Source organism: Miniopterus natalensis, chromosome 8 (genome assembly GCF_054644295.1).
Source record: "Miniopterus natalensis isolate mMinNat1 chromosome 8, mMinNat1.hap1, whole genome shotgun sequence".
In the NCBI taxonomy this organism is placed as follows: Eukaryota; Metazoa; Chordata; class Mammalia; order Chiroptera; family Miniopteridae; genus Miniopterus; species Miniopterus natalensis.
The window spans coordinates 14,601,846-14,614,753 of NC_142088.1; the positions used below are offsets into that span (position 1 = coordinate 14,601,846).

General features: G+C 43.0%; 1 protein-coding gene across 1 annotated transcript in view; it reads right to left on the reverse strand.

Annotated features, from left to right (window-relative positions):
* Positions 1–3,042: 3,042 nt before the first annotated feature.
* The window catches only part of VWC2L (von Willebrand factor C domain containing 2 like), a 133,363-nt gene continuing 123,497 nt past the window's right edge, over positions 3,043–12,908 (reverse strand). The window contains exon 3 of the mRNA XM_016196894.2: positions 3,043–3,191. Coding sequence (XP_016052380.1) covers positions 3,043–3,191 — 149 coding nt within the window. The remainder of the gene's footprint in view (positions 3,192–12,908) is intronic.

Below are 12,908 nucleotides of genomic sequence, written 5' to 3' on the forward strand. Positions count from 1 at the left end.
TTTCAAAGATTTTAGAAACTGAATCTTTTTTTTTTTTTTTTTTTTTAAACAGGCATCAGCTGACAAACAGGCTGTTGTTGATCCCTTATTTAAGCAGAGCTGTAGTTAAAGCCGAGAACCACCGGTGGAGTGGAGGGGGAATGTAAGGACAGAGGCGACAGTGGGGTGGCGAACAGAGCCTTCAAAGGAAAAACAGCAACAGGTGAGGCCACGGCTCTGTTGGTCAGAGTTTGGGAAGAATTTCTCGATGACCTGGGTGGAGGGAAGTTGTCGGTGTTGACGGTGCGTGAGAAATTCTGTCACAGTATAGGTTCAGCTCTCCCTAAGAGGGCAAAAATGTCAGTGCTACAAAGTCTTAAATGAAACAGCTTGTATTGAAACTTTGAGTGGAAAAAAAAAAATCCAACAACAATAAAAAAAAATCCCTTTTTCTGGCTGGTCACAGCGGCCACTGAGCAGCCTTCATTCTGCAGACACTCTAAGGAGAGTTTCCTGATGGATATTATGCTTCATTCTAGTTAATTCTTACTGCGACTATCACAGTGCCATGACTCTGATGCAAAATTTCTGTACCCTGGCTTCCCAGTGGCACTCTCTTTCTGTTTTCTAAAAGAGACCATAGTAACTCCTTAATAATGCATAGGGTACTATGCTACATGGCTCCATTAATGATGTTTTCCGGGTTTTAAACCTTATTCCTGTCATTTATTATTTTTATTATTTCTTTCCAAGAGTGTGGATTTTTGAAGCTGGAAGCAGACAACCTGGGGGCAAAGAAAGCTCTATAATACATCTCTGTCTAGACACAAGCTGAAGTCTGAAATGCCTTTGCTTTGGAGTGCAGGGATAAATCATGCAGAATTGTTCATGAATGATTCATGACCGTCTAGATGACGTATCCGTGGTGGCAACTGAAAGGCACCAGCCTTGCTGCAAACTGGTGCTAAGGGGAGGCGGCTTGCTGTTCTCCCTCGGATGGCGCCGCATGGCTATTTGTGTCGTAACACGAGCACAGTGTGCGCGAGGAGTGTCAGGTCCAACTCATCACCGCATTAATTTTGGAAATGACAACTCTTTCATGATGACAGAAGGTGCTTCCAGGGAGGAGAGATGGACAATTTTAAATGAAAATCCAGTTGATGAGACTCAAGAAATATGTGTCTTAAGGGTGGATCTATGGCATAGAAGCACCTCTCCCTTTGGAGGATCCTGACCCCTCCCCCTTGGAGCTGCTGACTATGCGTGTCCCAAAGGGCTCAGAGGCTCACCCAAGCCGCAGGCTCAGCCTGAGCTTGCCTGGTATGTCCCCTGGCAGAAGCCACTCTACACTGATTGGTCTAGACCAGTGCTTCTCAACCAGGTGATGTTTTGCCCACTCCCTCACCTCCCAGGGACATTTGGAATGCCTGGAGACAATCTGTGGTTACAACTAGGGTGTTGCTCTTGGCATTTAGTGAATAGAGGTCAAGGATGCTGCTAAGCATCCTAAAAATGCACAGGACAGCCCCCCCAGTGATGCATTGTCCGGCCCCAAGTGTCAACAGCACTGAGGCTGAGGAATCCCGTCCTAGGACGCGGCCCTCCTCAGGAGTTGGGGCAAAGCCCGGGTGGGTGGGGGCAGACAAGGAAAGAACCATGATCATGGAGACGACCTTAACGTTTCCTCAAGGACCCTGCCAGATCTGCGCCAGGGTTTTCAAGACAGGAAGGTGGAATAAGCAGCTAACTATGCCACGTGGTTTCAGAACTGCTGGATTTGCACTTGCCTCGAGGTGGCACGGGATACCCTGTGTATCTGAGTTTTTCTGTTACTATACTCGCAGCATTGCCAGGGCAACCTTGAGACTCTTCAAAGGTTCACTTTAATTTGTTCAGTATCTAATATATACATTTTAAAAAATGTTCAACGGCTGGAATAATATTGTGCAAGACTCACTCTACCCTAAGCTTTAATTGAAATCAGCACTTGAGGTGGAAAGAGTGTCCTGAATCTGTGTCTTAGACATAGGGCTGAGCGGTCGTTACTCTAACATGGCAAACACGGTCCTGAACCATAAGAACTGCCTGTGTGTGCCACTGGCTCTCAGCCGAATCTGCCCTCAAAAGCCAGTAGTGTTCAGAAGGATTCAGATTCACAGTGGGGCTGCTCACCCTGGTTCTGGTATGTGTAGTGCCAGCTGACAGTGGGTTTAGAGTGGGTTTAGTTACGAGCTGAACTCAACTTCAGCGCCATGAGAGAGTTTGGTGATTGATGCTACAGCTTTGAATACCTGTCTCTTTTGGATTCTTTCGTCTTGTTCGTGGTGTACTTCCCATATTAGTTTTTGATTGGCAGTTTCAAGGTTTTGCGGATGAAATGTGTGGTTTGTAAGAATGAAACTCGGAGCCCCCGAGCGACGCACCGCGCACCAGGTCCCTGCCTCGCCCAGCAGCGGGTCCTTCTGTGCGCGCTTCTCGTTTCTCAGCCTGCGGGGCATGAGCCACGCGAGGGGAGGGCCTGGCTGCGCGCTTTTGGTCTTCCTGGTGGGCAGGGTCCACACCCCTGACTTTTCTTTACCAAAGCTTGTTCGACACAACTCAAAACTTTCCTGCGTGGCCAGCTCTGGCCCCTTAGACTCTAAGTGGGAAAAAGAAAGACTACAAGAGAAAAATGCCATGGTTGATGGACAGGAGCGTAAACATGAATTAACTCGGCAGACGGCGAGCCGGCAGGCTAGAGGTGACACCAAGGGAAGGAGCCTGTGCGAGGCTCTTTCTTTGTTTTTGTCCCAGAAATCCCGTCATCAAGTCACCATCAAGCGTGGATAATTACAAAAGCGGTTTCGGTAGCCGTATGTTAGATATAATTTTATATAGCAAGGGAGGAAGAGAGAAATTTCCTCTTAGCAAAATAGTCACTTTTGTCAACCCTAAGAGGTTTTGCTGGTGACCCTGTTGTAGCTGGCAGGAGTCTGTGTGTCTGTTTTGTTCTGTTTGAAACGTGTGCAGAGGGGAAGCCATCGCATCCTCTCCTAAGGGCTCGTCATCGACTGGCAATTCGTTCTACACGATCTGCTTGCCTTGGCACTCGCGTTTTGAACACTGAGCCGGCTTCCACCAGTCCCCGTTGTGACAGTGACAGATGTTACATTCATCCACTTTCACCTCGATGCCAGCCGGAATGATTGTAGTTCCTGCAAAGCAGTTAGGACCTGGAACACACAGATATGTGGGTTAGCTGACTGAATCTGAGAGGCTCCCTTTCTCTCTTCCCTACCCCACCCCAATTAAACAGTCCAACCTCCAAAGCCATGAATGAGCAGGTCAGACTATACTTAACAGTTTATTATTAATGAATTTTCTCAATTAAACAGTCCAGTCTCCAAAGCCATGAATGAGTAGGTCAGACTACACTTAACAGTTTATCATTAAAGAATTATCTAGTCACCTCCTTTAAATAAAAACTTTCCACCCCTGCTATCTTTTGCACACAGCTAGTATTCCCTATGCAATTTGTGATTATAAAAAAAGATCCAGTGCTCAAAAAATATTGTCTGTTACTGAGTACGTGCAGTTTTCTAAAGTAAGGTCCTATGAATTAAACTCTATCTGCTTTATGCTTTCAGGAGCAAAGGCTGCTGAGCTGTCCCCTGGAACTCGAGCAGGGGTTAAGCAAGGTCAGCATCAGATGATGGTACCCGCGGCCTGCTCTCTGGCTTCCCGTGGTGGGTATGAGGTGATGAGCTCACTCAGTCCCCAGTCAGCACCTCCCCAAGCCCAGTTCCTGGAATCCCCAGCTTGTTTCTTGATAATAATGAATAATTCATGACCAGATGATTTATTCATGTCCCAAACAAGCTTTGTTAGAAGTTCATTTGATTTTTATAAATGGAGTTCCTTTAATCTGTTGGCTATCTTATTTTCTGCTGTTGTTTTAAAGAATGACCCCAATGGTTGACTTTTGAAAGTCAACTGGAATTTTATTTTACTTTTTCAGATCCAGAACTCTTTACTGAAAATGTCACTCGCTCATCATAGATGGTTGTTTTTAAAATTCACCAATAATCTCAGTTTTTCACTCCTTGTCTTTTGCTCCTTTCTCTGACTTTCCCTTTATTTGTCTTCTCTCTCTCTTTTTTTTTTTTTTTCCTAACCCTCCCAATGTACAAATGCCAGTGTTCAGTGTTGGTTATATTATTTCTCAGATTCAAATGGAATAAAAATTGCATCCCAGGGTGCAGTGGATTAGAGTGGGGTGGTGCAAATTGCTGTTTCTTTGAAATCATTTGCTATAAGTTCCTGAAGTGCATATTAGGATAAAGCGAGGGAACACGGAGTTGTGTCTAGTAGTGATTTATTAATCCAGCGCTCCTGGCCACCTGCCATAACCACTACAAAGTAACACGGCCACATACATCAATATCAGTGCCCTACTCTCACTCTCTTACCACTTGATAAGAATTTATGAGACTCTATTTACTATCAAATAAATAAAACAGGGGGGATTTGTAGTTCCACTTCATAACTGTAATCTTGCTCTTATAAAAATGATAACTATTAAGGAACGATGCCTATTTATCAACATAAAACTATCTAATATGTTATCCCTTTAATCACCCATTGTTTTAGACTCCCAGACCTCAGTTGTGCATGCACTTACCAGTGGCATTTGTGTGCCTGTGCCTTTCCTTCACTCTGGGGGACAAACGTCTCGGACATGTGCCTGGGCTTGGACAATCAGTAAAGGCAGGAGGGATCTACTTGGCCAAGGGCAAGAATGAAACAGCTAGTGCACTGTCTACTTTTACCCTGTAGGGCACTTCTTATGATGCTGTGGTTATAAGTCCCTGACTATCCTAATCGCTGAGTATTTAAGGATCACTCTATCAATTTCATAAGTCCTAGGATTTAGACATTGTTTGATACATTCAACTATCTTTGGGACTAGACCTCCCTGGGAAGCTCCTACACCAAATCACGAGTTTGTTCGGTGACTAGCAGCCGAGGGAGTCTTCAGGGAACTTGGCAAGGAAGCATTTCCAGACGTCACCTCTGTCTCCTGTGGCTGTGTTGACAGACCCCTCTTAGCCCAGCCTGTCCCAGATCAGACCTGGCTGGAGCCAAACTAGCTTTAGAAATAGAACTGGTGGTGACCACCACCTGCTTTCCTGGAATCACCTGGAGGAGGCGGTGTCTCTCTCTCCACCCCTCTACGTCTAACCAGTTCTTTTCTCCCCAAGTGTATACTTTTAACTTTTCCAGGTGGAGAATAAAAAAAAAATATTCTAAACAGTGGTTTCAAAACAAAGAAGTCCCTGAAGTAGGTAGAATATTATTCAGTAAGTGTTCTCCCAGCTTCTGGAGAGAATTCAGAAATTTGTCCGAGGGATGTTGCTGGCTCACAGGGGCAGGTTCATCTCAATCGCACTATAAGAGAAAAAGGCAGGGGTGGGGCTCTTGGTAAAAGCAGATCTCTGACAAGGCATCGTGCAGGTCTTGAGGAGTTATTTTACTAGGGTTCTGGTTTTCATATCTTCTCTTTTCTGCCTATGTCGGTGTCATGCTATGATCTGTATGTATTCGATCAGCCTCAATACATCATTTTTTCCCGTTTTTGTTTTTTTTAAAATTTATTGTTATTGTTGAAAGTATTACAGATGTCCCCTTTCCCCATTGACTTCCTCCCCCATCTCTCGCCCCCCTCCCCAGGCATCATTTTTAAGAGTCATTTAGAATTTGCTGCGCCCTCAGCCCAGGAAATATTAATTTATGTTGATTGACGGAATGCAAAGAAACATTCTTTGCACTTTGCTAGGACTGACCAGTAAAAGGCACTGCCCGTGAAAAACACGACTTCTCTGCGGTCCACTCGGCAGTCAGAGGTATTTTACAGAATCCAAAAGCCCTGTTTGCACCCATTACAGTGCAAATTTCAGGTGTAACTAAAGCAAGCCTGGAGTTTGCTGTTAATAGTCTGACCTGCTTAAAGGTAATCTAGATCATTGTCAAACAGGACGGTTGGCACGATTTAGAAACTGTTTTGGCTTTGGTCTGTCCTTCTTGACAGTGGTGGCAGTAAATGCTAATTTTCTTTGAGCACGTGTGTGTCCCACACGGGCTCGTCGCACAGGAAACCTGTCCTCTGGCTCCCTTCCTCCCCCTTTTACTTGGGAGCTGCTTTCCTTCCGTCTTGGTTGAGGTGAAAGAATAAGACGCTTAGAAGAGACAACTTACTAGCGAAAGCGACGTATTTTAATGCAGGAGACCTGGAGCGACTCTGGAGGGGAGCAGGGAAAATGATTAAACTGAAGGCCGGCAAGTAGGACCTCGGAGAAGAGGTTAGAGGGATCGGAATTATTTAATCTAGAAAGAGAAGGCAGGGGAGGGACTCAGTAACTCCCAGGGAATGGAGGCTTATTAGGTGAGATGCGGGGACCAACTGTTCTTTCTTCCTCCTGACGCCTAGCAGAGGAGAAAATGGAGACACATTGGTCGTCAAGGAATTGTAAACTCTCACAAACTGCTCGGAGAACTGAGAATGGAGTGTGGCAGTTGCCAGCTGTGTGGGGAGACCTCCTCTCTTAGAGGCCCTTAAGAACGTAGGACGTCTCATCTGTCAGGTAGGATTTAAATCATTAACTCCTTGAAAACAGGAACTGAATAGCTATCATTTCCTATGGTCCAGGCCTAATACTACATCGAGCAAACATGAAAAACTTGGGATATGTTTGTTTAACTGGATAATGTAGGATGAACAAGCTAGCTATATATTGGAAGCAAAATTATTTTATGAACTTACAGATCAGGCTTTACACATACACATCTATCATCTATCTTTCTATCTATCCTCATCTATCTATCTATCATCATCTATCTATCAATCATCTATCTATTATCTATCTATCTATCTATCTATCTATCTATCTATCTATCTATCTATCTATCATCTATCTATCTATCTATCTATCTATCTATCTATCTATCTATCTATCATCTATCTATCTATCTATCTATCATCTATCATCTACCTAATTTAATCTATCTGGCCTTACCTTAGTAATATAGGTATAGAAATATTAATTAATTAATGGAAACATAGACTGACAATTTCTTGAGCACTTCATTCCAGGAGATTGTCTTATCTAATCTTTCCAATAAACCATATCAGGGCCACATTCTCATCCTCAAGACTCTGAGCCTCATAGATGGAAAATGACTTGTGTGAAATCACATGCCTAGTAAGTGACATCAGTGGAATATATACTCAGATCCCTGACTTACAGGATGCCATGGAGAGCATCGCTGGATCCTTTGCCCAGATCCTCAGTTTCTATTCAGAATTGGAAGTCCAGTTGGCTTTAGTATTGAGGATGCATCCTGAGGTAAGAAATTTGATGGCTAGGAAGATGTGGAACTGCTTTTCTATGGATCTTTATCAGATTTACTGGTTTTAGATTATGTCTCCAGAAAACATAATCTATCTAACAATGGAAAGGCAGTTCCCATGAAGAAGATGCTTGCAGTGTGGGACTTTGGTTTTCCTTTGGGCAGCATTTTCCACTGGTGCTGACAGTAGACCAACCCAGAAGCAGAATGAAAGGAAACTGTGACTCAGAAGACCTGGTTCAAGTTGTGGTTCTACAATCAATTCTCTCTATGATTTAGGCAAATGCTCTGTAACCTGAATACAAATGGGGGCCATATGGTCTAGTCTCAAAAAGGATTCATCTTTTTTGAAAATGCAACTCAGTGGGAAATGCAGCTTAAATCTTTCCTGGGAATTGTAGAAAGGGGGGAAGGAAAAGCAGGCTGGGAAGTCTCATACATAAAAAATTTTCCATGAAACATCAATACTTTCCCTGGTATCCTGTATTTCTCGGAGTACTTATTTCACACTCCTATAAAACAAAACCCAGTTTTGAAACATTTTTTCAACAATAGAAATCATTCAAAATAATCTTATAAGGAAGACCAATTTATTAAATACATAGAAGCAGAACTCCTCTGGCAAGGTGGCTGTGGGAGCCTGGAGCACTGTCTTATCAGCATTGCTTTTTCCTATCTTCCCACCTCAACTTCACAAATGTAGCCCATGAGGCATCTACACAGAGTATCTAGTGATCAGAGGAAAGGCATGTGGAATTATTTCCTCCAGCTTCAATAATCTAAGAGACCAGGAGAAAATAGAAGGGAAACGGTCATATTTATGGTTGTAAGAACTGAGCAGATTTACTCATCCACTAAAATTGTCTATTTTGGTAAGCCTTAACATTTTAGAAACTCTACAGAAAAGAGAGTCTATAGCTACTCTAATCACACATCTTATAGGTCCGTGCTTGCTCACGATGCTAAACATCACATCAGTTGCATGAAGGAACAAATATGTAACAGGTAATCAGTGCACTGAAGGACAGGATCAGAGAGCTGTAGGAGGTTGTAATAGATGACTTGATCTGAGCTATGAGTAAATGGAAAGACTTGGGGTGTGTGTGTGTGTGTGTGTGTGTGTGCGTGCGTGTGTGTGTGTAGGGCGGGGGGAAATAAGACCCTTTGAGGAAGTTGAAAAGCCAGTGGGGTAAGAATGGTGAGTGCAGTAAGAAGTGGTCAGGAAAACAAGTTTTAGTGGCTTGGAAAATAGTGGTGTGCTGGAGCTGGTAGCTCAAATATTCGGGGGTTCTGTATCCTTTTTGACATTATTTTAGTAGCTTGAAATTGGCCATGGTGGAAGTATTTATGCCACCCAAATCAGCAAGTGCTACAAATTGAGGTTTTAACCACCCTTCCCCTGATCCAAGAGCCAGTTGTTATACATTTATATCACTAAGTTAGGGCTCAAGATCTGGGCCTTGTTGGCTATGTTAAAGTTTCAATCTTTACTCTAAAAACCATGGGAAGCTATTGAAGTATTTTAGGTAGGTTCGTGTGTGTGTGTGTGTGTGTGTATACAATCGTAAAGTAAAGGCATTGGTTCCATGAAATGCACAGTGTCACTATATGTTTAGTCCACAGAACACCCAAGGTCAGACTAGACATGACTTGTCTTGATGGGTGCAGGTCCTCTGATATTGCAGATATAGACAAGAGCCCTCACAGGCCCTGGCCCTGTGTAGTACTAAAAACACTTTTTTTTTTAATCCTTTGCTTGGAGGTATTAAAAGTATCTGCTAAGATGCTGGGGTAATATTAAATTAGTGTCAGCAATTAACACATTGGCTTCAATTAATTGACCAGATTATACCTTATAGAAAGTAAGGTCCCAGGGGAAACAAGGACCAGGAAATGTAAAATCTGATCTGAGTGAAAGAGAAGGGCTAGAGGGTGAGGGGTGTAATTTGTAGAACAAAACCTTCCTTGGAGTCCCTAGGGAAAAAGGATCATGAGCTATTTGATGGAGATTCTATTGGGCACTTTGGGGAAGAGGAGGGTTCTGCCAGTCAAGCAACAAAACCAATCCTGGATAAAAGGCACAATTTAGAATAAGTTGTATCTAGAGATGATCCAGAATAGCCAAAAGAACCAAGCTTGGATCATAATACAGTTGAGGGTAAGGGCCAAAATAATGCCACAGATTTGACCCAGTGAAAACATATGTTGGGTTCAGATGTAGCAGCTTGCCCCAACAATATCACCAAGCTCAGGACCTAGGATGCTGCTGCTAGAACCATGGGCACAGCTGCCTCTCTTACCAGCCTTGCTAGAATGAAGACTGTGTGGTCCTATGCTTCTTGGAATTACTAGCTTTCAATTTGAAGTCTGCAGCAAGTAGGCCTGGGGACAGAGCCTAGTAAAATACCTGCACCTTAGCTGCAAGGGAGGCTGGAACATGAGTATCTGTCATTTGCACTCCTCTAGAAAGAGATGGACTTTCTTTATATGTAGCTAATTCCCCAATTATAGGAAGGGGGCAATTCATTTCCGATGCTAAGACTGATGGAGAGAGGGGTCAATGTGTCAAACTTTATCTGCTTCAAATTTTTTTTTTCTGGGGCTGAGTTTCAGTCTTGAATATTTATTCATTCAGAACAAGACTGCTCTAAGCATAAGTGATACAGCTATTAATAAGACAGAGTCTCTGCCTTTAGGGAGTTGACATTCTAGTGGGGTGAATCAGACAAAAATCAATTAAACAGGGCCATTTCAAGTCATTTTGTGCTATGAAGAAAATAAACAAGACAATGTAGTTGAATGCCTAGGTTCAGAGTGGAAAAATTCTTTATAGTTTACAGACCATGTTCACATATGTTTTTTTAATTTTTATTTCTTATTCACCATCATGCTGTAATGTGTTTGCCATGAATCCTATTCCACAAGTGAGGAAAGTAATGCTCAGAGAGATTAAGGGACTTGATAAAGGGCAGAAAACTAAATAGCAGGAGAGCTTACATTTCAGCCCTCCTATTCTGACCCCTGGATAACTACTTTCCTTGAGGAGACTCTTCCTTTATATGTGCTGTCATTTACTCCAGATGTCGGTCATAATCAAACATCCTCCTGTTCCTGCCTCCCCAGCTTCCTTTTGCCAGAAGCTCACATAAAACCCAGATCCAGTTGACGACACTGAATTCAACGAATACTTTTAAAGAATATCCATGCATGGCCTTTTCCCTCCTCACATGAGCTACTGTTTTCTGTGTTTTACAGGTGAGTCAATGAGACATAGAAATGTCAAGTGACTTTCTCAAAGTCACACAGCTAGTACGTGATTAAGCTGGGGACACACAGCCACTGTTCTATGTTTCATTCCAGAAATCAGTCTTTCCGTGAGTAGGAGCTACTTTTCATTTCATCCAAATTTTAATAGCACTGGGATGGTGTGGGGTGGGTTAGAGGGAAAAGGCTAAGGTATTTAAGTTTCTGGAGAGAGAGAGAGAGAGAGAGAGAAAGTAGGCAGGCAAAGGGGTGAATAGGCAAATAGTGAATGGAAAGGGGTAGGCCTGGCTACAAAATTCCCATGAGAGGCAGAGAAGTGGGCCCCTCCAGCAGCTTTATTCAACCTCTTCTCCATAACCACAAAGCAGAATTGCTCCCTAGAAGCACATGTGTCTGAGAAAACAGTGTGAGTCTAGTGATCATCTCGGAAGGCAGGCAGACTGGCACTGAGATCTCTCAGCAGGAGATGCCCTGTCCTTGTTGCTTGTTGACCCAGATCCTCTCTCCCGCCAAGCCTCCTCTTTCTGAGATGAGGAAAGCTGGGCCTGTCACGACCACTTGACACATGCTTCCGAATTATAAATCGGTATGGCATCCCTGAAAATCCTCCTTCTGACAACAGCGTCATATTGCTTAATAGCCCCTGTTTGAGTATCCCAATTTCTGGCCTTGATCTGAAAATTTATTATTGACGCTTGGTGTCTTTTAGAAATTGGTTGTAAATGATCTTTCTGCTGCATAAATGAGGCAGATTCCTATTGTGCAAGACCATAAATGTCCCATATTTATTTGGCAGAGCGTCTAAATCATTGCCTCAGCAAACAGTAGGCTTGAAGACCTCAGTCTGGGGTTGAACCGGTTGGATTATGATCCTCCTTTTATCCGATTTTATTCTCTGCTTCACGAAGTCTGATAGATGTCATTATGCTATGCAAAAGCAAATAAGCTTTCTGATCAGGTGTGCCTACTTCTGACTATTAAAATCTTGGAGAAAATGTTTCTTAAAAAACCAGTAATTAGAGCTGATTACAGTTAAAATGGAACTAAGTGGCTGAAACCTTCCCAGGAACATGTTTCACTGGCCTTGTTAGGCCTGGTCAGAGAGCAGTGACAAGGCTCTGATTGCTGAAGGGAGCTTCTGAGTGGAGAAGGGAGAGCCCCTCTCTTCCTGCTCTCAGGTGCTCACCACAGTGCCACTTTCCAACCATTTTATTAAACCCGAGAACAAAAAGCTTCCTCAGATGAAGGTGGCAAGACTCGGGAAGGATTGTTTTCTCTGAGGCTGCCCTAAAGGTTCCTGTTAATCATTTTATCTGAAAATTCAATATTGCTGAACTCCCACACAAATTTCAGTGTGAGGGCTCCAGAGAGTTTCCTGGCCCTTAAGTATGTAAGATTTATAGCTTAGTGCTCCAATTAAGTAATGCAAGGGCTGGAGCAGAGAGGAAGGACGCGCTCGGGCTGCGCAATAGAGGTAAAGGTTGGCTGCTCTTTTTCTAATTTCAGGCAAATCAGCAGGCTGTGAGAATCTGGCGCCGTTCCCGCTCTGTGCTGGCCGGCCGTCTGTGTCCAGCCTCACCTTCAGAAGGGTGTGTGTGGCCGGCATATGTCTTGGCTTATCGTTGCATCAAACACTTTGTCTGCTTAGTTTTTGCTGCGAATGGTGAAAGTCTCAGCCAAATTTCCAAGCTGAAACAAGACAACCTCCCTTGTTAGAGCTTTTGGTAGTTTTAAAATCACTTTCATATTTCATCTCAGCAATCTTAAAGGTTGGAGGAACTGGCGTTACTATACCCATTTTATAGCTGAGGGCACTGAGTTGCAACGAGAGAGGAGCTGAGGTGATTTACTAGTTACTTATTGAGTAGTTGATTTACTTCTAGGTGAGGAGATTAGGACTCTGACATCCACATTTCAATCCTGATTCTGCCATTTATCGGACATATCTCAATGTTCTCAGACACAAAGCGGGGATAATATTAAAATGATAAGAGTACCTACCTTATGGGAATTTTGAAGGAGCAAATGAATTAACATGTGTAAAACAGTGCCTGTCACATACTTAACACCCAATAAATGTTAGTTGTTGCTATTTATCATTCTGATTATAGTTATTACCTGAGTTACAATCTGTGCTACTTTGGGTAGGTTATCAAGTCCAGGTCCTTGGATTTCTAGTCTAATATTTATTTTGTTAATTTTAAAACATCAGTGAATAAATTAATCTTTGATGTCGACTAATATTTTTTTTTGCAAGGTGAGTGAGCATATAACAGTAA